The 25,547-nt window shown below is 35.6% G+C and overlaps 2 protein-coding genes across 4 annotated transcripts; one reads left to right on the top strand and one right to left on the bottom strand.

Moving 5' to 3' along the window:
* The first annotated feature begins 3,997 nt into the window (after positions 1-3,997).
* Positions 3,998-18,310, top strand: LOC120135663 (auxin transporter-like protein 2). 3 transcript variants are annotated; one of them, XM_039151901.1, is made up of 8 exons: positions 3,998-4,001; positions 15,868-16,227; positions 16,306-16,418; positions 16,524-16,707; positions 16,781-16,878; positions 17,220-17,427; positions 17,514-17,771; positions 17,988-18,310. In XM_039151901.1, exons 2-8 carry the CDS (start codon positions 15,877-15,879, stop codon positions 18,201-18,203), a joined length of 1,428 nt encoding a protein of 475 aa, XP_039007832.1. In that variant the 5' UTR covers positions 3,998-4,001; positions 15,868-15,876; the 3' UTR covers positions 18,204-18,310. The 3 variants fall into 3 exon arrangements, with proteins under 3 accessions (XP_039007832.1, XP_039007830.1, XP_039007831.1); XM_039151899.1 differs by lacking the exon at positions 3,998-4,001 and adding an exon at positions 15,539-15,698; XM_039151900.1 differs by lacking the exon at positions 3,998-4,001 and having other exon boundaries at positions 15,860-16,227.
* A 2,674-nt stretch (positions 18,311-20,984) lies between these two features.
* On the bottom strand, positions 20,985-22,441 carry LOC120135665 (lactosylceramide 4-alpha-galactosyltransferase-like). Its single transcript, XM_039151902.1, has one exon. It carries the CDS (start codon positions 22,314-22,316, stop codon positions 21,075-21,077), a length of 1,242 nt encoding a protein of 413 aa, XP_039007833.1. The 5' UTR covers positions 22,317-22,441; the 3' UTR covers positions 20,985-21,074.
* Positions 22,442-25,547: the final 3,106 nt, after the last annotated feature.

Raw genomic sequence — 25,547 nt, 5'->3', positions numbered from 1 at the left:
TATTTTAGACAAACTCATTTTAATTCGAAATTATAATATTGTTAATTAAAATAAAGTTTTAATAATATTTTTAATTAAAATAAAAGATTAATTTGAAATTAATTCTCAAATAAAAATAAAGTACAAATTAAAAGTTTTAAAACCTAGAAGTGTAAAATCTGAACAAGGAAAGTGAGGGGGTTTGCATGCAATTTGACCATTGAAATTAAAACAAAAGTATGGGTAGTGTAATTTAGCCATGTCTATTAAAATGTGTTTGTCTAAAATAAAATAGGAGAAACTATGGGGGGTTTCAGTAATTTAGACATGTTTATCTATGTCTTTATGTCACATTTATTTGTGTCTTTGTCTTTTTTCTCTGCCTTTTGGTAGTTTTCGATCGTTTGATCTTTGTTTTCGTTTATCTTTTTTCTTAGGGTTGGATTTAACATCACTACGACTGATCAAGATGACATTTATTTGTTATCATACTGATCTTCCCTGCTTTGAATCCTCGGTTTGATTTGGATACGCGTTTTGTGTTCGTTGATAGTTTTCTCACATCGCTTTACTCTGATTTGCGATTTGTCACGATCTTTCAATATTTTTATCCTCTTTTGTTAACCCCTCAGACCGATGCGGGTAACCCGATCCGATCTTGGTTATCACATTAGGCCACCGGAGCGACCCACCGTAAAATAGCGGAAAATTTAAAACTTTATTAAAACATGTAAACTCATAAAATCATTTATAAATACAAAAGTAAACTTTATCAATATTCAGAAATAAAACATATTTTCATACTCGTATATAAAATAAAATACAATCTGCATGCCCCCTAATCACAAATATCATACTCTGCAAGCAACGCCAGAAGAACTCCCTTACTGATGTCGATATATGCACTGATATGATTCTTTTAACCTGCGATGGTGAGTAACAGAGTGAGCCTTAGGAAGCTCGGTAATACAATACTACCAGTTGATATTAGGTCATGCAGATAATGTAAAGCCGTAATATTTCCTTATTGAATCTGATGTATACTGGTTTTCGGAATAATATGGGGTTATACTGATAGTTCATCGAGTAAAAGCCATAAAGATCTCAGTTCATAAGAAGAATTCATGGTATCACATTTTCAGGAGGTCGAATAGGATGTCTAGTGTGTTCCAAATCAAAACCCAGTGAAAATATATAGATCTTTTAAAACCATAGCTGGGCTCCAACCAAACTGCATTATGCAGTTCCCCAGAATTGCGTCCGTAGGGCTTACCCTAAGCATATAGCAAGGGACAACCTAAGGATATTCTTTGGGGCTATGGGCCTAACCAATGGTATCCTTAGATCCGTGAGGTTACCCTAAGCACACAACAAAGAGAACCAACCTAAGGATATGCCTTGGGGCCTATGGCCTACCCAATGGTATCCTTAGATCCGTAGCGCTACCCTAAGCCACAGGAAAGAGAACCAACCTAATAATATGCCTTGGGGCCTATGGGACTACCCAAGAGTATCCTTAGGTCCGTAAGGTCTTACCAGCTGGATCAGAGCAGTGCCTTTATACTTCAGAATCCTATCCATTTAAAAATCCAGTAGAAATCAGTTTAGCCGTAAATCGTAATACCTGATCGTGATCCAGTAATATGTCATAAACCATGATAATGAAAAATCGTATAACTAATTTCACATGTATACCATAAGTAGTCAAATGATTAACTCATGGAGTACCTTGGGGCCTGAGAGCCTACCCAAGGATCCCCTTAGGTCCGTAAGAAATTTCTAGCTTGATTAGAGCTGTATCTCCAGTCTACCCATATAATATCCTAGTAAAACAGTTTGAGTATAACCAGTGAAAATGGTTCATAAACCAGTAGTTTCTATGATTCCATAAATCATAAACAATTCATATTTTTTGATAAAACCATAATCGTATATCACTTACCATGTTGCCATGGTTTATAACCAGTAAATCAATACTTGCGTTAAAACTCATTTCAAAGCATATAAAATCGTCATGTACATATGGAACACACTAGAGGATCCAAGTATTTTCAGAGGCATTTTGTAGTTATCAATATGGATAACATGAACTGCAATTTGATCGGATTACAGGAACGAGGTCCTATTGGAGAGAATCGATTACTAACCGATCTAATCAGACATTTAAGGTTGAACTTTAGAATCCCACTATGTTTCATGTGCATCAGGAAAGTGTTCAAGAATGCCCGGAGTGATTTGAGTTGATATAGGAGAATGAAGATTCAGGACATTTATCATCCATGTCAATCGATCGGTTTATTAAATAACTTGAGCTGAACAACTCCCAGAACTGATATCTGTCGACTGGTCAATTCATTTCCCTTCCTGAGTATTCACTCTTTAATACCAATAATTCTTGTCCATTGATTATCTTCAGATCATCACTAAATATATCTTAAGGAATCGAAACAGATATTCCAATAATCTTTATTCCTTTCTACATTGCAACATATTAAGTATTGTCGACGTATTCGATTCTTGGTTCATAACTCATAGAGACCGTACATCATGCAAGTTCATTGGTGTTCCCAGACTCATCCAATCACTTACTAAATTCTCAGTAATTAAAGTTATTTAGTTCATTTAGTAATCAAATCTATCCCAGTTACTTCAGAGTATTCCCGAGTAATTATACGCTTCTGAGTTTTGATACATGTTGTACTTCCGTCAGTTCACTTGGTCATATAATACAGTTATTTTGGTATTTGTGGTTGATAATCTCATAATATCCACTTTTTAATATAGATGCTCTTTAGCGTTGAGCTGAGCCGAGTACATCTAGAATTATCATCGATCAAATCTTGAGGAGACGAACGAGCATTCAAGTGGTATTTACGCTATAAGGGTATTTTGGTTATTTTGGTGCTTAACGTTATTTCAGTCATTTCAGAGCTTAAGGATACTCAATCATTCCTGGAATTGGTGATATTCTTGGGTCTTTTGCATTCTAGGGTATTTGGTTAATTTACCAATCCAATGTATTTCAATCATTTCTTTCCGTCTTATCTTATTATTTAATCCGCTCTTATTATCTATTTTTGTCTTTTCAAACAATTCTGATAAAAGAGTATCATCAATAAATTATTCTTCATGCATTTACTCATAACTCGGAGATTTACGGATTATCAGAAATTTTCTGTATAAACGTGTGAACTTAACGATGAAACTAGTAATTCATCGATTTAGGCATGACTTCTTGAGTACTTTTCAGGGTCAAATAGGGCTACTTTTTCCTCTCAAGGTTAATTTCGTAATTTCCTAACCATATAATTTCGGTATTAAATCTCTTAACAAAGATAATTATAATTTATAGATTCTAGGGTTGATCATTTTTCCGGATAATCTCTAAACTGTAAATTATTCCTCAACAAATTTCTTATCCAACTTCCAGGGTCAGTTCTTGTCTTTTTACAATATAAGGGTACTTTCGTAATTTCACCAAATTGAAGTATTCTCATAATTTATCATCCAAGTACCTTTAATGAGATAAATTATAATTTACATATTCATGGTTGATTCTTTTATCACTTAATCCCAGAACTTGAAATTTAATTCCAATTGTCCTCCAATTTCTTATTTTAGTCATTTGAGTCATATTCAATTACCTACTTTTTACTGCATTCGTATTGAGTGTAGGAATTAATTAACTATCCAATAATTCCAAACATTTCATTCATGCATTTACCAATAACAACATGTTCCATAAAGCATAAAAAGGTAGTAATGTATTATATCGATTTCTATGCCATATTGATCGACCATATAAATTCCATTCGAATGCCCTCAATCTTTAATTCAACTTCCAATAATTCCTCAAATACAACAATAGAAATTTCATAAAAAACAGGGCTTAATTCCAAAAAATAGATTGAATCGGGTGATAAATCAGTGAAAATAGCTTACCGGATTTGATTTTGGCGAAACATACATCAACAATGGACTCAAGACGTTGAAAAACGTCAGGATATGTATACCCAGAAAAAGTCAACGGCCAGTCAACTTTGGTCAAAGCTCCGGTCAACGGTCGGTCAACAGGTCAACGGGTCGTATCGGGCATTCGGGTCGGACAAGTCGGGTCAAACAGGTCAAAGCTGTCTCCCCCCATTTTCAAACCTTCCCCATGTGCATGGACGACGCGTAGGGGCCCGTGAACAGTCATAGGGTGTCCCAAAAATTCTAGAAAAATTCCTAAAAATATTTTAAGCAATTTTGAGACACTTACCAAGCTCGGTTCAAAATTTTGAATTGCGGAGAGCTTAATTTCGAAACGTCAGAAACTTTGACTTCCTCACATCCCTCACGCACCGACGACGACGGTGATGCGATGGACACCGATGGACTCGGATCGACACAAGGAACAAAATGGTGCGAGAGGTGTCGAAACTTTGAATCAAAATTCACGGCGTTTGACAATGTTTCGCTACGATCGGTTTATAGAGTTTTGTTTATCGATCGACGACGAACACGATGGTGGTTTTGGATCAACGATAGGTGGCCGAACGACGTCGGGATTGGGTTTGAAAAGAGGGGTGCGGGAGAGGAAATTTTATGAATTGTTTCTGATTTTGAAATCAGAAACCAATTCACACATTTAACGTGAATTTGCTGAGACACTAATTGGAGAAATTCAGGTCTTGGTCCCTGAATTTCCTTCAACTTCTAAAATAATATACAAGTTTTGAAAACCTTTAATTTAATCCTCAATTTCTTATAAAATACTAATTAAATTCAATACCTTAAAATTTATAAAATTTTAGCCCCTAAATTGGGGTGTGACATTTTGGGGTTCGTTTGCCGATGTAGTCCTTATGTGATCTAAGTGGTTAGTTTTTGTGTCAATGATTATAAGAAATGTCATAATTATAATTTATTTTACGTTTACGGTTATGATTATGGTTATGCTTGTAAATCTTCGTTATAATTATAGATATTTTCTACTTTTAATAAACCTAATGACTTCTATTAAAAAAACATGAATAGTGGGTTTGAATGTAATTTTACCATTCAAAATTAAAACTCACCTTTCACCTTCGTGCAAACCAATGGAAACAGAGAGCGACGTCGGCCGACTTTTCTGCAAAGCTTCTTTTGGGTCGACTGCTAGGGAACTGTTGGGAAAGTCGAACTGGGTGACGGCAAACGACAATGTTGGATATGTAATATAATTTTTCAACGAGTTTTTCGGTGAGTTTTCTGATGAGTTAAGGTATCTGATTGTGACTGATACTGATGACCATTCTTAATTTAAATAATTACAAATTTTGATTTAAAATAAATTTATTATTATTTTTAATGAAAACCCACAATTTAATTATATTATTAAAAGTAAAACTAAATTTTAATTAATGATTAATTTTAGATAAATCCTTATACTTTTTAATTATATAATAAGAACAAATTTGTTTGTAGTGTATTTCAGTATATTACTTTAGTGATACGTTGTGATATGCGACGTGCGCTGTAGAATTTTCTCTTATTAGGATGATATTGATAGTCTTTGTTCAATACCGATATCAAATGTATCAAGTGGTCAAATTTAACTCTAAACATGCTTAAAATTAAATCAATTTTTTTTCTGAGACACACAATATTTATCATAATTCAGAACATCTCAATTATGCATTAAGACATCAAATTCACTGAGAATTCACCAAAATATATAAAACATTAAAAACATATTTATAACTTAATTCTTAATAATCATTTTAAATTATCATTCAAGTAACACTTAGTCATTCCAACCTTACCATTCATACCCTTTAAAGCTTAAATATCCAAGACACATTCTTACATGTTATGGACTTAACTTAAATATCATCAAGGCATAGATGACATAATATATTTATTTACAAAACATACTTTAATTTATATACATATACACAAAATCATTTATCAATAACCATATGTCACTAATCTAGGAGTTTTAGCAAAAGAATATTTACACTAGTTACTTTTAATGTGACTTAAAACACTCTCAATATAATTATAAATCTCGATTGTCAATAACGGATGTATGTTAAACTCAAGGTTAACACTGTACTCCGAAATTCAAATTTCTTTATGTTAATTTCATTTATTAAGGATGATTATCCTGAAATTTTATTTATGCTAATCTCATACAAAATTTTTTCGTTATTAACACATATAGCCACGTGAGAAATATTTCTGGATCCACCAATTTTATCAATTACTTTATTATTAAATGATGAACATCAGAATTTGGAATCAAGAAACATATTTGACCGCACTTTTTTTTTTTTTTTGAAGCATGAGAAGTAATTTTAAGAGGTTTATGAAATCGAGGGATGTTAAACATAAAAGTCATAATTTATTATGATTTTGCTCGAACTTTGCAACTTCTGGTCTCTGAATGAGAAATGGATTAAACAATGTTGCTTCGAATTGGTGAAATTCCGAACAGCTTTCTGTCTCTGTAATCTAGGCATCGGTAAAATCATGTTGCTGACACGACCGGCGCCGCCGCCTGCGTTGGCGGTATACCAATCAATGTAGCCTCCGTTAACGCCTAATGTCACATGATCGTTCATTGCTCTTCTTTCATTACTACATTTTACCTTTAGCTTCATATATTTATTGTTTAACGGAAAATTTTCACCCACTTTAGCTTTAATTTTGCAGATAATAACTTAGAGGCATGTCTATTGAGGGATATGAGATTTTCATTAAAAATGAAATTTTGCTTAATATTAAATTTCTTCTTAAACAATATAGATATATTGATATAAATTAAATTTCTCTTTGGATAATAACCCTCTGGAATATAATTGAAAAAAAAGGTACAGATTTTCCTTTGTCATGTTAACTATTATATATCTCTATCAAAGTTTTTCAATTCTATTTTAATTTTTTTTTCAAATCTAATAAAATTAGATGAGTTTACGTGTATTTTATTTTCACAATTTAAATATTTGAACTTATTGAATTAGTATTTCATATAAAAATATACCATTAATAGTAATTGTATTTATGTGACTACGAATAGATGTTATTTTAATAAAAGAATAATATAAAATCAGCTAATAATTGTTTAAAAGTATTTTTATTAATCTAAGAGTAATTTATAAAGTAGTATATATATATATATATATACTGACACACACAAAATAGTTGTAGTGGCAAAAGCTTGGTTGAGACGGGCCGCAAAACTCTTCTCTTTCATTACTCTCTCTTACATGTGTTTTTTTCCTTTTATATTGTTCAAAATCAACAAATAACAATATTTATATTTTCTTTTTCTCATATGTCATACTCTTTTATACTTATCAAAATAAATAAGTAAAATATATCAATTACCTTTTAAGGATAGTTTTGTCATTGTGCTTGGTCAAATATATCTTATAAAACTATATGTGTTGTCGATACAAGGCACAAATTATGATACGAATGGAGTATTATATTTAACTAGGGTTGGAGAACTTAGGATCAAATTAAGGGGCGAGCAAAACTCGTATCGACTCGAAAAATCGATTATTTTTAGTCGATTCGAAAAGCTTCAGCCCGAATTGATTTCGAGTTGTACTTTCATCAACTCGACTCGAAAAAATTTCAAGTTCAGATCGAGTTGTAAAAACAATTCAATAATAACTCAAATAACTCAAAAAAAAATTAGTAATTAGTTGATTGGTTTTCAAGTTTGGGTCGAGTCCCTCGATTTTTTATATATATATCACGTATGAAAAAAAACATAGAAATATATATTTTTTGTATATGACTATAAAAAACCATTTAAATTAGAATAAAATAATATCATAGTATTAGAAATATTTACAATTAAATTTAAACATAATCCCAAAAATTCGACTCAACTCGACTAGAAATTTTTTTAAGTCAACTTCAAATTGTAAAATAAGACTCATTAACTCAAATAACTCTAAATTTTTTGACTAAACTCGTATCGATCTAGTAAAATCCCCTCAAATATATGGTCTCAACTTTCACATACCGGAATTCCCATGCAGCATGAAGAAGTGCAACTCACACGCACGCTCATGTTTCGGTGTTGATGCCATCATCGATGTGAAGGCGATTGACTAGTCAGTCAGTCTTAAGAAACTACTGTAACACGTGAAAAACAAAGAATACTGTTGAAAAATGATCTGCATTTTCACATGAACCTCTTATTTATACATTGTGAAGTCGGTTAGTTAGCCTAACAACCTAGCTAACAACCTGGCAACAACTAACCGTATCACGTGCACATGTTGAATAGGATATCAAAATACAAAATAGTCTAATATTCTGGTTAGTTAGCCTAACAACCTAGCTAACAACCTGGCAACAACTAACCGTATCACGTGCACATGCTGAATAGGATATCAAAATACAAAATAGTCTAATATTCTCCCTACTCTTCTTTGCCATCTTCTTCAAACAAATGATCCAGACACCACACCAACTTTGCTTCGAAAATCTTCAAATGCAGCCTTCGACAGAGGCTTAGTGAAACCATCTGCAAGCTGATGCGGTGCAGGAATATAGTTAACCCGCATCTGTCCAGACGCAACCTTCTCCCGAACAAAGTGAACGTCCAAGTCAATATGCTTCGACTGAGTATGATAAACCGAATTGGCACTCAACGCCACAGCGCCCGTATTATCGCACCATATAACCGGTTCCTATCGCGGGGTTACTCCAAGATCAGCAAGTAATGCACTTACCCAGGTAACTTCTGCTGCGGTGTCGACAACACATTTGTATTCTGCTTCCATCGTTGAACGCGACACAGTTTTTTGCTTCTTGGAGCTCCATGTAACAAGACAAGAACCAACGAAGACACCATATCCAGAAACTGATCGACGATCGTCTATATTAGCACCCCAATCAGCATCAGCAAATGCAGAAATCGTCAACCCAACATCACCCAATGCGAACAGCAACCCATAGTCAATAGTACCAGCCAAGTATCTAAGTATTCGCTTAACAGCAACCATATGCGCTTCACGTGGAGCATGCATAAACTGTGCAACTCTCCCAACACTATAGATTAGATCAGGACGTGTGTGACACATATAAAGTAAAGACCCAACGATGCTGCGATATTCAGTAGCATCGGTTAGCAACTTCCCCTCATCTGCTGAGAGCTTGGAAGCTAGAATCATTGGCGTGGAACAAGCAGCCGCGCCCTTCATTACTGTTTTTGTAAGAAGCTCCAATACAAACTTCTTCTGACACAACACAATCGAACTACGAGAGCGAAGTACCTCAATTCCCAAAAAAAACTTAAGGGAACCAAGATCTTTAAGAGAAAATCGGGCACTAAGGAGTTGCACTACATCTTGAATGGAATTAGATGATTGTCCGGTAATGACAATGTCGTCAACATACACGAGCACATAAATGTCACCATCATCCCGTCTAGAAATAAAGAGCGATGGATCAGCTCGCGAAGCAACAAAACCTATCTGAACTAGGTTGGCTCGAAGCTTTGCATGCCAGTTACGTGGAGCTTGACGAAGACCGTAAAGAGCCCGCTGAAGTTTGCACACAAGAGGCGTTCCATCATCGGCAACCTGCTCGAAGCCTGGTGGTTGTTCCATGAACACAACATCATCTAAATCTCCGTTAAGAAATGCGTTATTCACATCTACATGCCTTAACTCCCAATCATTTGATACAGCTAAGGCCAACACAACATTAAAGGTTGAGAATTTCAGAACGGGACTGAACATATCTGTGAAATCATAACTCGTAACCTGTGAGTAACCTTTCGCGATAAGGCGTGCTTTGTACCGGTTGACAGAACCATCTGGATTACGCTTAAGTTTGAACAACCACTTGCAACCGACAGGAATACGACCGGCAGGAAGTTTAACCAACGACCATGTGTTATTCTTAAGGAGAGCATCATACTCCGATTGCACAGCTTCTTTCCAATGAGCCGATTGCATGGCTTCTTGCACAGTAGAAGGTATTTCAGCTTCAAAATAACTTGAGTATGTCTTTGGCTTAAACACTCCACATTTGCTGCGCGTCAACATAGAATGTGAATTATGTGTCGACTGCACTGATGATGTACTTGCATGTTCAGGCTGCCTCGTACTCACACGTAAATCAGTAGGCATGGAACCTGATTCGATATCATGTTCATCTGAAACTTCAGCAACGTCCGAAGACTCATCAGGTAAACCAGTTTCAACAGCGTCTGGAGATTCATTAGGTGAATCAATGTCAACAGGAAGAGCAGCAGCAAAGTGGGGTTGACACATAACCTCATCTATAACTCCTTCATGCACAATTCCCTCTCCAGCAATTGAACTAGTCCCATGCTGCCATTTTCGAAGATCACCAGTAATAGGAATTGCCTGCGACCGGAACATATTGCTTGGGGTGATTGAGAGGTTCGAATCTTTTCCTGCAAAAGGAAAAACCTCCTCATTAAACACCACATGACGGGATATATAAACACGACCATCATCTGCAAGGCACTGGAAACCCTTGTGTTGTGGGCTAAAACCCAGATTTGTACACGACTGAGACCGAAATGATAATGTATGATTCTGAAACGGTCTCAAATGCGGAAAACATTGACACCCGAAAACCTTCAGAGAAGAGTAATCAGGCATTTTTTTGTAGAGTTTTTCAAACGGAGTTATCCCATCAAGGACCTTTGTAGGAAGTCGATTAATTAGGTGAGCTGCAGTCACCATAGCATAGGACCAATATTTCATAGGTAAGGATGCTTGAGCTAGTAACACAAGACCAAGCTCAACAATATGGCGATGCTTGCGTTCTGCAACGCCATTTTGCTCCGATGTGTGCGGGCAGGTAACTCGATGAACTATCCCGGACTTGGAAAGCACGGATGAGATGGAACGATACTCACCACCCCAATCTGACTGAACAGCCTTAATTGTGACTCCAAACTGATTTTTTACTAGCTGCTGAAACAATTGAAAAGCCAACAAAGCTTGTGACTTATCTTTAAGTAAATAGAGCCATGTGTGCCGAGTAAACGCATCAACAAAGGATATATAATAACGAAATCCATTTGACACAACATATGGAGGTCCCCACAAATCAGAAAAAACGAGTTCAAAAGGAGCAGAATACTGAGTATTAGATTGAGTAAACGGTAATTTGTGGCTCTTGCCCATAAAGCATGCCATACAATTTTTATTAATTTCTGAATCAAGCTTTACACCAAGTTCCTTAGCAACTTTATTAAATGCAAAGCTAGCAGGATGTCCTAAACGGCGATGCCATAGCTCGGACAACGACGAATCAGCCGCAACCAAATTAGCTGAAGCACCAGAAATGTCTTTACTTTGATCATCAAGAGCAAACGTATATAAGCCACCATCCATTCTTCCACGCAAAAGAACCTCTTTAGTTGACTCATCTCGAACATAACACGTCGCAGCATGAAACTCAATGTAAATAGTATTGTCCCTAGCAAGCTTAGATACCGAAAGCAAATTCTTTGTTATGCTAGACACATGCAATAAATCGTTCAATAACAAGGCTCGAGAAGAAGTAGAAGGCAGAACCGAACTACCAATAGAACGAATATCAAGTGAGACGCCATTACCGACAGTGAGTTTACCTGGACCTCTAAACTCTGTCGGGCTCAAGACTTTGGTAGCATCAGGCGTAAGATGATGCGTTGCACCGGAGTCTACAACCCAGTGTTGCTCGCCAGAGTTAGAATTTATATTAGCTTGTGATTGACCAGCTGCCTGAGAGCACCCTTTATAAACCATACAACTCGGATTAGAGGGTTCAATAGTATAATGCACGGTAGCAGACTGACCTTTGTTGGATCGAGAATCGGACGTAACACATGTGAAATCTTCATCATATCGATGCCAGCAACGATCGACCAAGTGGCCAAGTTTGCCACACAGCTGGCATTGAATCCGATGTCTACCTCGACCACGGCCCCCAGCTCTGGATGCAGATGACGATCGAACAGACTTTGATTCATGCCGATCTCGATCATAAGAGTCACAAACCACTTCACGATGAGCAAGATGTGCGCTCATAGGAAGAGATTCCAGTTGGTCATCAAAGCCGGCAAGTTGCGCCTCAGCATCGAGGAGCACCGTATAAAGATCGTCTAACGATAGTGTATCCTTCATGGTCGTAATAACCGCCATAAACGGTTGGTATTCCCGGGGTAAACCTTTCAGAATATTGGCAACATGACCAACGTGAGAAACGGCACAACCACACGAAGCAAGCGCATCGCAGATCTCTTTCACGCGTGTAAGGTAAACACGCATATTGTCGTTCCCTTTCTTCAACGATTGTAGCTTGCAGTGCAAGCTCATTGCAGCAGTCGTAGATTTATTGGCAAAGAGCTGTAGTACCATATTCCAGATCACCGCAGCCGATTCAGCACCAACGAACTGTGGAAGGAGATGAGAACTGATGGTAGAGAGGAGCCACGACGCCAACGCACTGTCCTGTGCTACAAAATCCTCAAAGGCCTCATTGACACTTACTTCGCCGTTAGCATCAAGAACCGTTTCCGGTGGTGGCATCAATGCACCAGTCAATAAACGCTCCAGGCGATGGCTACGGACAGTAAGCAGAATTTGCTGCTTCCAGAGCAGAAAATTCATCTCGTCGAGGACTACATTAATCTTCTTGTGCGAGAAACCCTTGGAGAACTCCATGACAGGCGAGCAGCAACGGAAGCTCAGGCAAGAAACCCAAGATCGACGGCGAAAGATACCATCTTAAGAAACTACTGTAACACGTGAAAAACAAAGAATACTGCTGAAAAATGATCTGCATTTTCACATGAACCTCTACATTATTTATACATTGTGAAGTCGGTTAGTTAGCCTAACAACCTAGCTAACAACCTGGCAACAACTAACCGTATCACGTGCACATGCTGAATAGGATATCAAAATACAAAATAGTCTAATATTCTGGTTAGTTAGCCTAACAACCTAGCTAACAACCTGGCAACAACTAACTGTATCACGTGCACATGCTGAATAGGATATCAAAATACAAAATAGTCTAATATTCTCCCTACTCTTCTTTGCCATCTTCTTCAAACAAATGATCCAGACACCACACCAACTTTGCTTCGAAAATCTTCAAATGCAGCCTTCGACAGAGGCTTAGTGAAACCATCTGCAAGCTGATGCGGTGCATGAATATAGTTAACCCGCATCTGTCCAGAGTCAGCGGCCATGAAGGTTCAGTCCACTTGTAGTCTAAATCAAGGATAGAGCAATGTATGTTAGATGTGTAAGCGCACTAAGTGATAGTTTTAGAATTTCATTTTATTTAGATAGTTTTTATATATTTTTATTAATAATTTTATAATTTTACATCTTTTAAATTTTTAATACAATACTCCATGATATAAAGTTATATGTTTATCTTTAATATTTAACAATAAGTTTTTAAAGAAATTAAATTGAAAAACGGAAAGGTTGTGAATATATAATTAACATTATATTATTATCCTTATGGAAAACATCTAGCATTAAATAATTAACGCCTTTGAGGCTATGTTCCTACGGTGATGAGGAATTTATGTTTTTCACATAATAATTATCAAAATACTATTGTACTCGTAATATCGTTTTTCTAGTAAAAATAATAAAAAAAAAGGAAGAATAAAGAATTTGGAAGGTTGAAATTGTAAAGCGAAGGAAAGGCGGGCCCATAATGGGCCACCAGAAGCCGTCGGATTAAAGGGAGTGTGTACACACTCTAAGCCGTTCACAAAGTGGGGATTTCATTTCATTGCGCGTGTGTGTTCATTTAAAAGCGTGCCGCTTTGTGGCGGCTCCACCCCCGCCTCCGCTTTTCACTTTCCGACTATCCCGCTGCGGCCCTATCAAAAGAACAAAATATTTCAACTAAAGTTTTTATTCTTTAATCCCGAAACGAAACGTTATAATCTTGACCAACCAGAGTTAAACAGTTTCCTAATTGCGTAGTTAATCAGAATCATTTATATAAATTTCCCCCTTAGATTTGGATTAAAGGTTTGATCATTGTTCATTGAATGGGTGTAAATTCACGGTTTTTGAGGGGGAAAGGATTCCTTTCCATTTAATTTGAAGCTGGTTCAAGTACACAAGATAAAGCCCGAATTAGAAAAGGAAAATGAATCTTCCGGAATTATTGACTCAGCTTTGGATCTGATCCAGGAGGCTGGCAACTGAGTCTGAACCTCCATTAATAGCGAAAGGAAACTGAATCCCGGAATCACTAAAAAACAGCCTCATAAACAATATTTTCCTGACACTCATCCACACTTTAGGTACCCCCCCCCCCCAATAATTTAGATGTGTTAATGACCCCGTAAGCCTCCTGCCTTTTATTAAGATTTGCCAATTCACCAGCTAAAGTTTTTAAACATATCCTTTCATATATCATTTTTTTTATTATCTTACGATATCTAAACTAGCACTGTAAATGAGACGAGACATATCGTGAGATACTCGAAATTGATTTTGATTAAAATTCTATAAATACTTGACCCGAATGAACTCTACTCAAGGTCGAGCTCAGCTCGAGTTTAAATGAACCAAAACGAGCTACTTAATACTCGAAACGCTCGTGAGCCACTCGAAAATATAATATATTAAGATTTTATCTTATAAAAAATAAATTATTAATAATATTAATATTTATGTATTGATTTTTTTAAAAATGCAGTATAAGATTTTCATATAATTAAGGTTCATGTTAGAATTTGAGTTTGAAGCTTCAATCGAGTTAAGTTTAAGATTTTTTTTCTATTTCAAGCTTTTACAAGCTTCAATTTATGATTTCGAGTTCGAGCCGAACTTAAAAATTTTAAGTTCGTGAGTTTTCAAATCGAGTCGAATTTCATTTTAGAGTTTCCGAGTTGAGTTAAGCTCAGCTCGACTTGTTTAGCCCGAGTTAAACATAGGATTTTAATAACTGTAGCGCATAGATAAAATTTATGACATATTCATGATTTACTGTTTTTTTTTAAAAAAATTATCAAATCTAATAAGATTTTTAATTAATTAACAAATACACATTCATAAATATGATTATTCGAATTTAAATCACCGGAATTAGTCAAAGAGTTCACAATATAAGATGTAAAGCTTGGGAAAAGGGGTATTGTATAAAGAAGGAAAGGTGTTTGGTTAGGTTGAAACTGTCTTCCATTATTGATGAGAAGAACGTCTGAGTCGTTTAGATATTAATAATTCTCTTTTCACATGCCAAAACCAAGAAGAATCGAATCAAAAGTGAAATAAATACACAGGGAATTTTGGGTTTAGTCACACTCACTTTTCTTTTCAACCTCCACTCACCAAAATATTAATAATTAAGATCAAACAAGTATCTTTAGCTGCTCACTGTTTCAGCTGGTGAAAAATTTTCAAAAGAGAAACTGTATCATTACTGTAACAGTATGTAAATAGGAGTTAAAAGAGTCTTTAATTCAACTACTTCAAAGACCATTGTACCTGGTGGGTTTATGAGGTGAGAGATTTCTAAATTTTTTTTCCTCCTTTTTCCCCTGCTTTTAAGGTATCGCCGTCATTGGATGCGACAGAGCTTCTCTTTGCTTTGTGATTTCAGCAGAAGGACAGTGGTGTCTGCATTAAAGTAAGAAGCTTTTACTGCAGACGAAGAGGATTTTCTAGCCATTTAAGCTCTCTTTCTGGTTCATTTTCTCCAATCTTTTGCACGAAAGAGACAAGGTTTGGCATCATTTTCTTTTATTTTGTTGTTTTTTTTATTGGAAATGGAAGTTTCAGTTTTTTCTGAAAAGAAAATTCTGGGTGTTTGGATCTGGAGAATTATTTGACTTTCGTTTTCCTGGAGGTGCTCTCGTTTTGATTTTTTGTTTGTCTTTTACATGTTTTACAGAAAAAAACAATGTTGACACAGAAGCAAGCAGAAGAAGCAATAGTGTCCAACGAGACGGGGCATGACACCAGGGAAGAAGAAAACGAATCACAACAATCAATGTTCAGCATCAAAAGCATCCTATGGCACGGCGGCTCCGCCTGGGATGCCTGGTTCAGCTGCGCCTCAAATCAAGTGGCGCAAGTGCTGTTGACACTGCCCTATTCATTCTCTCAGTTGGGAATGCTATCAGGGATTCTGCTTCAGGTATTTTATGGACTGATGGGAAGTTGGACTGCATATCTCATCAGTGTGCTCTATGTGGAGTATAGAAGCAGGAAGGAGAAAGAGAATGTCAGCTTCAAAAACCATGTCATCCAGGTCTGTACCAACACCACCTTCCGCCGCCATAACCACCGCTAGTTCTACTATACTGAAAAAGTTTTTCATTAATTGCAGTGGTTTGAAGTGCTTGATGGGTTGCTGGGACCATACTGGAAGGCAGCTGGACTTGCTTTCAACTGTACTTTCCTCTTATTCGGATCTGTCATACAACTCATAGCTTGTGCAAGGTTAGAACTTCGGATCAATCCTTCTTTTTGATTTAAACATCGAAATTAACCAGAATCTGAAACTGGGTTTCATTAAGTATGTCATTCTGTTTGGTATGATGACAGTAATATTTACTACATCAATGATAAACTGGACAAGAGAACATGGACCTATATTTTTGGAGCTTGCTGTGCCACCACAGTTTTCATACCGTCCTTTCACAACTACCGGATTTGGTCTTTTATAGGTCTTGGAATGACGACGTATACGGCCTGGTACATGGCCATAGCTGCCCTTATTCACGGCCAGGTAGGTCAAAAAATGAAAAGAAAAAACCATGCAGCCACCGTTTTCAATGTTTTTAATATCATTTTGTGCTCAGGCTGAGGGCGTGACGCACAGTGGTCCAACAAAGCTAGTACTGTACTTCACCGGAGCTACCAACATTCTCTACACCTTCGGCGGCCATGCCGTAACTGTGTAAGCTTTTTTTTTTTGCCTTCAGAAACTTAGAAGACTAGTAGATATTCATTTTCACTTTTCCTCCAATTTGTTTTTTTCCCTTGTCTTGTTTCTACGCGGCTTCTATTTGCAGCTTTTGCCGGCCATCTTGGGGTTCGAGTCACAGACAAAAAATCATACAAAATTACTTTTGTTTGCTCGGAAACAAACATTTTATCCATTCTCTAGGGAAAGTGAACTGTTTAATAGTCATATGTTCAAGTACATAATTGACCTGTATAGCATAATTTCTCCATTAATTGTAAATATTAAGCTAGTGACCGAACATAATTGACCTGTTTATCACCTCTTCTTTCCAGGGAAATCATGCATGCAATGTGGAAGCCTCAAAAATTTAAGTACATATACTTGTTGGCCACATTGTACGTTTTTACACTAACCATTCCATCCGCTTCTGCCGTCTACTGGGCGTTCGGGGATCAACTTCTCAACCATTCCAATGCCTTCTCTCTCCTCCCCAAGACCGCCTTCCGTGACGCTGCTGTTATCCTAATGCTCATTCACCAGGTTCGTTTTGCTTGTTGAGAGTGCTAGTAGGTCTTTTAAACAAGCAGAATTGCTGAATTTGGATGTGTAACGATGGTTATTTGCAGTTCATAACATTCGGATTCGCTTGTACTCCGTTGTACTTCGTGTGGGAGAAAGTGATCGGGATGCATGACACGAGAAGCATTTGTTTGAGGGCGCTGGCTAGGCTGCCTGTGGTGATCCCAATCTGGTTCTTGGCCATAATCTTCCCATTCTTCGGCCCGATAAACTCGGCCGTCGGTGCCCTTTTGGTTAGTTTCACAGTCTACATCATCCCGGCTTTAGCCCATATACTCACCTACAGAACAGCCTCCGCTCGTCAGGTAGGCCGTCATCTTGTTGTCCCAATTGAATGGTTCCTGTGGGGAAACTGCAGCAAATGTACAAAAGCATTTAAGGCTTGGATTTGGAAAAAAAAACATTACACTATCTTGTATTAGCTGGCTGAATTGACTCTTTTCCTTCCAGTTTGGTCACATTGTCCATCAACAAATGCCGAATTTCGACTGACTTATGTGCCTAACTTCGTAAACACGCAGAGTGCAGCGGAGAAGCCACCATTTTTCTTGCCAAGCTGGACCGCGATGTACGCGGTAAACGCCGTGATCGTGGTGTGGGTGCTGGTGGTCGGATTCGGGTTCGGCGGATGGGCTAGCATGACCAATTTCATCAGGCAAATCGACACATTCGGGTTGTTTGCAAAGTGCTATCAGTGCAAGGCTCCAGCAGCAGCAGTAGGTGCAGAGCACCACTGAGCTTCAATTTGAATTCCCCTGTTCCTTGTATCATACATAGGGAGATTGCAAAATCTCCCCCTACAAGTGACTTGTGTTAGATTTTGCATTTTCTCCTCTCTTTTCCCCCCTTATCATCGCTTAGTTTCCAAAACAAAATAGTGTGGTTTTATTATACCAACTGAATTGTTTGATCAAATCATTTCAAATATAAAATCAGATGTTCTAAAATTGACACTTGGGTTTGGTTGTGTTTGAATTTGGACTGTCCTTTTTGAAATTAATTTGGGTGGGCAATGGATGTGGCCCCACATTCACATGGGTTGCACGTTGACTCGCCACTCTTCACTCCTCAATATTTCGCAGGTGAACGTACCCCAAATTCATGTTATGTTACCTCTAGCGGTGTAATGCCAAATCACATCAAATTTATGCTTAGATAAACAAAGAAAATAATTAAGGACAAAAATAACACATCAAAATAAATTACTATTTTTTATGTTTAATGTAACACATCAAATAAAATACTGAATAAAAAAAAGTATACGAATTGCAATTCAAAATAAATTATATAAATTTCAACTAATTAAATCATAAAATTTTGTAAATCATATATAGCATCGGGACCTACCTAATCATTGTTATACTGGTTTGATGACCCACTTCATATAATATATTCGTAAATATCAATTAAATAAAAATAAATTATTTTTTATGAACAAATATGAAATATTTGCGTTCCATGCTCTACCACGTATGTGATATTATTTCAATTGTTACCAGTTTAAATTAAAATAACAAGTTATTGTGATCCTCTTAAGTGATAAATTAAAATAAAATCGTTATATAATATTCAAATATTTGCGTTCTATCTCTTTTTTTTTGTCTTTCTTTCTTCTTGTTCTCAAAGCTTTGATTTGATTAATCCGGATCAATTCGGATCGTATATCTAGTTTTGATGGATGAATATATCAGGAGAGAATTTTTGTGTATGTAAAGACTCATACTCGAGATCTGCTTAAACGATATTAAGCTGCTTACAACTTTAACCAGCCCGTTAATTAGGCTTTTATATTTACTAACTTCCTATATGTATAAATACACTTAAATACCATATAATATTAGACACATGGGTTTTAAATGTCCAGAATCATCAGATTCATACAAAACAGAAGCGGTATCTTAGTACCGTTAAAACCAAGTTGGAGCCATCGTCGGTTGCAGCAAGAAATCTGCAAACTAAATGAAGGCTTCTGATATAAGCCTCTGTTAGAGGATAAGACGGGGGTATTTTACGATTGAAGGAAACTAGCCACAACAGGCAACTATTTTATTCAACTTTAATCCTTGCGTGCTATGTAATGAAGCAATGGAAACCAGGAATCACCTGTTCTTTGAATGTTCCACTGCTTCTTCTTTATGGAACAAAATTCTGCTTTTTAACAGAATTACAAAATTCTGTTCATCCTGGGATGATCTGTTAACTTGGGCTTTCAATACTTGGAAAGGCAAGTCCCTCCTAACAATTACTCTTAAGCTTGCTTGGTGTGCCTTCATCTATATTCTATGGGAAGAGCGTAACCGAAGAATTTTTACAGGATGCTCCCGAACCAAAGACGAGCTCCTAGCTTGCATCAAAGAACTTGTAGGTATTAAGCTTAGAAGGAAAAAGATCAATAGGACTGATAGAGTTAATTCTAACCTCTGTATTTCATGAGATATTGACTAAAACGATCTTTTTTTGTATGTAGACTGTATATAATGTATTGAGATCGGTATTTTTTGTAGCAGACTCTGCTAATAAAAGATGAATTATCAAAAAAAAAAAAAAAATTTGACCACTTGTACAATAACAGAAAGGTTTTAAGGTTTCAATTTTGAAATGGGTAATCTCGGTACCTACTCCTTTGGGCATTTGATTTTAAATTCCAATCTAAAGCTAGTGTTTGAAATACTTAAACTGGGCCGGAATAGGCAAGGAATCACTAGAATTGGGTTAGTTTCTGTATAGTACACCTTCGTTCAAGTGAACTTTTAAACTCATGTATTATTCTTCAAACGATTTTCTATTCCAGATTAAAGTTTCTGTATAGTAATATTATTTACGCCTAATAATTATCATTATATCTTACACGTATCTCTATATCCAGAATCAAATTTTATTTGATGATATCTCTTCTTGGTTCCAATATGGTATATATAATAAACTGATCCTTTTATTACCAAACAATTGTTGGATGTGAATGTTCGAACTTCAGAAAAAACATTACTTGTACAGCAAGCTTCAACAATTATTTAATATCAAATCTTTATCTATAAAAAAAGTTAAGTGTGTAAACCTGGGATGATCTCCTATTCTGGAACTGTCATCTAGCAGAATAGCTCGGCATATGTATAGTTACACAAAACAACACTTCTTTCTTCTGTCTCTATGTCCGGCTTTTGTTATTGAGCACTTGTAGGCATCCATGTTCCTTCTTTTTGTTTCTTCTTATGTCCATACGGAGCTTCTTCATAATAAAAGATCTCTGTTTCATTTTCATCCATTTCAACGTTTACAGCATTCTAGATCATATGGTCGGAGATAACCGGAGATCCGTGGGTGGAATGGTTAAATAAATTCGAAACCTGTAGCCGAAGCGGTTTGATTCGGATGGTAGGTTCAAGGGAAAGACTCCAGATTCAACAATAGCAAAATAAGAAACAGTGAACATAAATTGACCAGGAAAAAGTCATAGGAAGCTGCCAAGATTTACATTCAGATTGAGAATCAAAAGACTTAGGATTATGGTTTGTGGTAGATTGTTCTAATTTTACCCCCTTCATTTATGCAATCAAAAAACAAGCATTTACAGATAAATTGCATGTACAGTATATGTGTTTGAATAAGATTTACATTGATGCACTTCTAGAAGTGTATACCTGTTTACACAAAACACAATGCTCTGATATTATTCTTCCCATGACACTTCCCTCTTCAACCACTAACTTGCTACTTTGCTTGTTCCATAGATGAACTCCATAACTCTTCCCATTTAGCTGATGCAGCTTAGCTTCAACCGATCTCGACTCGGCCCGGTTTTTCGGCATCTTAAACAGTTTCACTATTTTAATCCAATCAACAGGATAAAATGCCACAGGTGGCACGATGGTGAAATTGTAACCTGGTCTTCCTTCAACTCTATGAACTACCCTGGACACCATGTAGGGTCCATTATGTCCCCATTTGTTACCATCAAAGGTTAAAGCAAATTCCTCGATGAACTCGAATAGGAGGGGATGTTTCTTATCGAACACGAGCACAGCGTTGTTCAATCTAGTCCAGTTCTTCGTCGTTGAGTCGATGCTTTGCGCTCCGATCGTATTCTTCAACCCTTTGAAACTATTCACCACTATGAAATCCGTATCCAAGTAAATGCCTCCGTACTTGTACAAAACAGCAAGTCTCATTAAATTAGATAGATTCTGAGCCAGTGGGATCACGCCGGGATCCTTTTTCCCACTCCGGATATTATCAAACCAAGCTTCGGCGGGCGTGTTATCGAGCAAAAACCGGAAGTCGGGCGTCACTGCTCGAACGTTGAAGCCGAGATCGATTAGCGGTTTGAGGACAGCGTAACCCTGGGGAGAGTCCATTGTTCTTGATAGAATCATCAAGCAGCCATTGGGATGTGCTTTAAAAACACTTTCAACAGCTAATATTTCACGTCTACCAAAAGACACTGCGGTTGAAATCCATGTCATGAAGAATTGAAGTTCGCACTTGTTAAAGAACTCCAGGACTCGACCGTGGAATTTCTCCGTCAACCCATCTGAACGGAATATATAGGATTCCGGAAGTTTTCTCTGGTGAAATCGATCATCACTTTCAACTTCAACAATCATATTCCTCTGTGTAGAAATAGTCAACGATATAGGAAGAACACCCGGATTCATTTTCCTGGTCTGCACCGATTCAGGCTCTTCTTTTTCATTAGAAGCACCCGATTGCAGCGGCACGTTAGAAACCATGGTGTACGCAAACATGAAGAACAGGAGAAGGGAAAACAAGGTAATGAAGATTAGAGACGATTTGGCCCGGCTAACAAGCCGGTAACCGGAGACTTCATGATAAACTACTCTTTTAAATGACATGGTCAAATATGGGATTGAACTGTTGAGGGCTTGAAGCCGAAGGGTTGAGTTTTGAGAAGCAAATGGAATTTAGAGCAATAGAGATGAAGCTTTCATGGCGGTCAGAGCAAAGGAATGGTTTTTTATGTGATAAAACAGGGTCAAAATCACGTTCCAAGGAAACTTCTATCCAGCAATACATAAATATAGAAAACTACGATTTTTCCCTTTCTTTCCACCTCTTTGGTGGGTTGATTTCTTTTTATTGTCAAATTATGTTATTAGTATCTTTAATATTTTTGTTTCCGTGGAAGATAAAGCTGTGAGGCCTTCGATTTGGAATCTTAATGGGAATTTGGGATGAGGTTTTAAAGGACAATAATGATGTCATGTCAACGTTTAGTTCTAACGAGATTTTGGGACCAAACATTTTGATTCCCTTTAATTAAAACTACTGCTTGATTTTTTCCCTAATACTTTAATTCTTTTTAGTTCCCAAACGTTTTGGGATCAAATTTTTGCCATTAGACATTCTTTTCAATCGAAGTTTTGCTTTGATAAATTTGACAACAAGAAAATGGAAGTTATACCAATTTGGATGGTGAGAGAATTCTAATTGTGTTTGAGATTTAAATGAAATGATGATCGTAAATATTTCAATTGTTATAAGAAGATTAATGAAAATAAAGATCGAAATAACGTCAAATATTAAAACCAACCTATGGTTATAGTTATCAATTTGGAAGAATACTTCAATGTGTCACATCAAATTAAAGAAATAAAAGTCACAATTTTGAAGATTTCTTGCTAATTACCAAACCAATGAAAAATGAATCGGTTACTTGTTCATTCTTCGTTCCTTTGTTTTCTTTTCAAGTCTTTAATTTGACCCACATAGACATATAGGCCAGAACTCTTAAACACTATTTACGTAAAAATAATAATTATACTTATCTTTAATGTCAATGCATATATCCATTCAAAAATATTTTAATGTAATTATCATTTTATAATTTAAATTCTATTTTTATTCAATTTAAAAATTTTGTGGAACAATCGTTGGTGCATAAATAAAATTGAGAGACAAAAAAAGGAGACTTGTGGTGGAGGTTAGGGATGGGTATGAGACACGAACCCGACTCGACCCGACCGTCGGTTTTTTTAATTCGGGTTTGAGTCAGGTCGGGGTCGGGTTTATGGTGAAAAATATCCGACCCGACACAACCTGGAAAAAATATAAATTTACAATTAAATTATTGTTTTTATTGAATAAAAATAATATTTTTATTATTATTTTGAGTTTCGTCGGATCGGGTTCAGATTTTATCTCAAAAATCAGATCAGATTCAGGTCGGGTGGAAGGTATATATTTTTCGGGTTGGATCTGATAGAATCGGGTGAAAGATGTAAAATTTTCGACCAACCCGACCCATACCCATCCCTAGCGGAGGCTCTAAAATCCCCGTAGTACAGATTTTACGGTAATATTGAATTTGTATCACACTATACTTCTGTTATTAGACGTTGATTAAAAGAAAAAAAAATCTAATTTAAATAAATTTCTTACATCACAAATTTTATTTATAATCAAATAATTATCTTTATAAATAAATAAATAATAAAGACTAAGATTATAATTAAGTTGATTAAACTTAAAATATGTATAAAACTCAAATTAATATGTTTATTTATGTTTAGGTAAACATAATAAATAATTATCTTAATTTTTTTATTGTATCTTTATTTATGTCTCCATTATTTTCATAATATAATAAATAATTTATTACTTGCAAGTGTTTCTTTTGACTTCAGGATTCAATTAATATGGGTAGAATAGATTATAGAAATTCTGACAGGAGCAACTCTAATATATGGTTATACACTTAATATTTAATTAAGTCTTGCCTAATATTTTTCCTTTTTTAATGACGTTTATGCCACTGTCATGCATCCAAGTGTTAAATTTATGCAAATTACTTCTTGTGAATTAATCAGATTTCTTAATACGTTTGGCCCATGTGGGCCAGTTTATATTTATGATCATATCTTATAGCAGCACAGCAAAACCCTAATTTCAAGGCTTTGTAAATTAATACCGTCTCTTCTCATTTCAATAATGATTGAAATTGATTCCAATTTATAAATTTATTTTTGTACCTTATTTCTTATTTTTTAAATTTAAAACTTAGATTATTTGAATTATTTTAAATCTAAAACCTAAATTATTTAAACTAGACTTAAAAAATGTGAAAACCCGTCATACTCTTAAATTAATTAAAATCTTTTTTAATCTTATTAGGTCTTTAAATTTTAAAAAAAAAAATCAATCAATATGATATTTTGATTAATAAAAATTGTCATTGATTGCTACAAAATTAATGTGATAATTCATAATATTGAGTGACATTCTATATATGAATGATAACATCACAAAAGAATTATTCCCACGTTATTATTAACATGAGAAATATTATATCAGACCATAAACTGTCTCGTTAATATTATAATGATTAAATATTTTTGTCCATCAAAGGATCATGTTTGTTGATTTTCCGAGTTTAAAAATTTAATTGGATGTAAAAATTATACTTGGTTTTGATTGATGTTTTCCTAAAAAAAAACATAAGAATTTTTTTACCTTGAGCTTTTAAATTAATATTTAAAATATAGTAATCAACATATGATATTTTTAAATTTCCATCGAAATTACGAAATCCCTATTATTTTTTTATCTTAAACATTTGATTTGAAAACTAAGTATTTTCATGTCTAATTTATTAATTGGATCTAATAGTTTGAAATTGTTAAAATTTATTGTTTTAAAGTTGATGATTAAAAGAAACTTATTCAATCTATCAAAATAAGTTGTTTTCATTTTTTTTTTAACTTGGTTAAAGTTGAGGAAAATGCTGGGAAGGAGAGCCAAGCAAGCCTCGCCGGGAAGGGATCATTGGAGAGCTATGGATTGTTCAATGTTCGTAGATAATATAAGCAAGCGCATAGCGACAAAGCCAGGATTTCAACTTGAGGGAGACAAAGTATAACTTTTCTAAAATTGGGGGTAGTTTCTTAATTATCCCATTAATATTTAAATTTTATATATAAATTAAAGGTAAAAAAATAAATTTTTGGGTGGGTGAGTTTGGGGGGGGGGCACAGCCCCTCCAAGCCCTTAGTGGCTCCACTGTAAACACATTCATCAAACGATGTTAAAGGAGGCTTTTCAAATATATGGTGTAGTTCTGGATGTTT

The sequence above is a fragment of the Hibiscus syriacus genome, unplaced genomic scaffold, assembly GCF_006381635.1.
Source record: "Hibiscus syriacus cultivar Baekdansim isolate YM2019G1 unplaced genomic scaffold, ASM638163v2 tig00110610_pilon, whole genome shotgun sequence".
Classification (NCBI taxonomy): Eukaryota; Viridiplantae; Streptophyta; class Magnoliopsida; order Malvales; family Malvaceae; genus Hibiscus; species Hibiscus syriacus.
The sequence above is the reverse complement of the archived record's forward strand: the minus strand, read 5'-3'. Positions and strand labels throughout refer to the sequence as shown.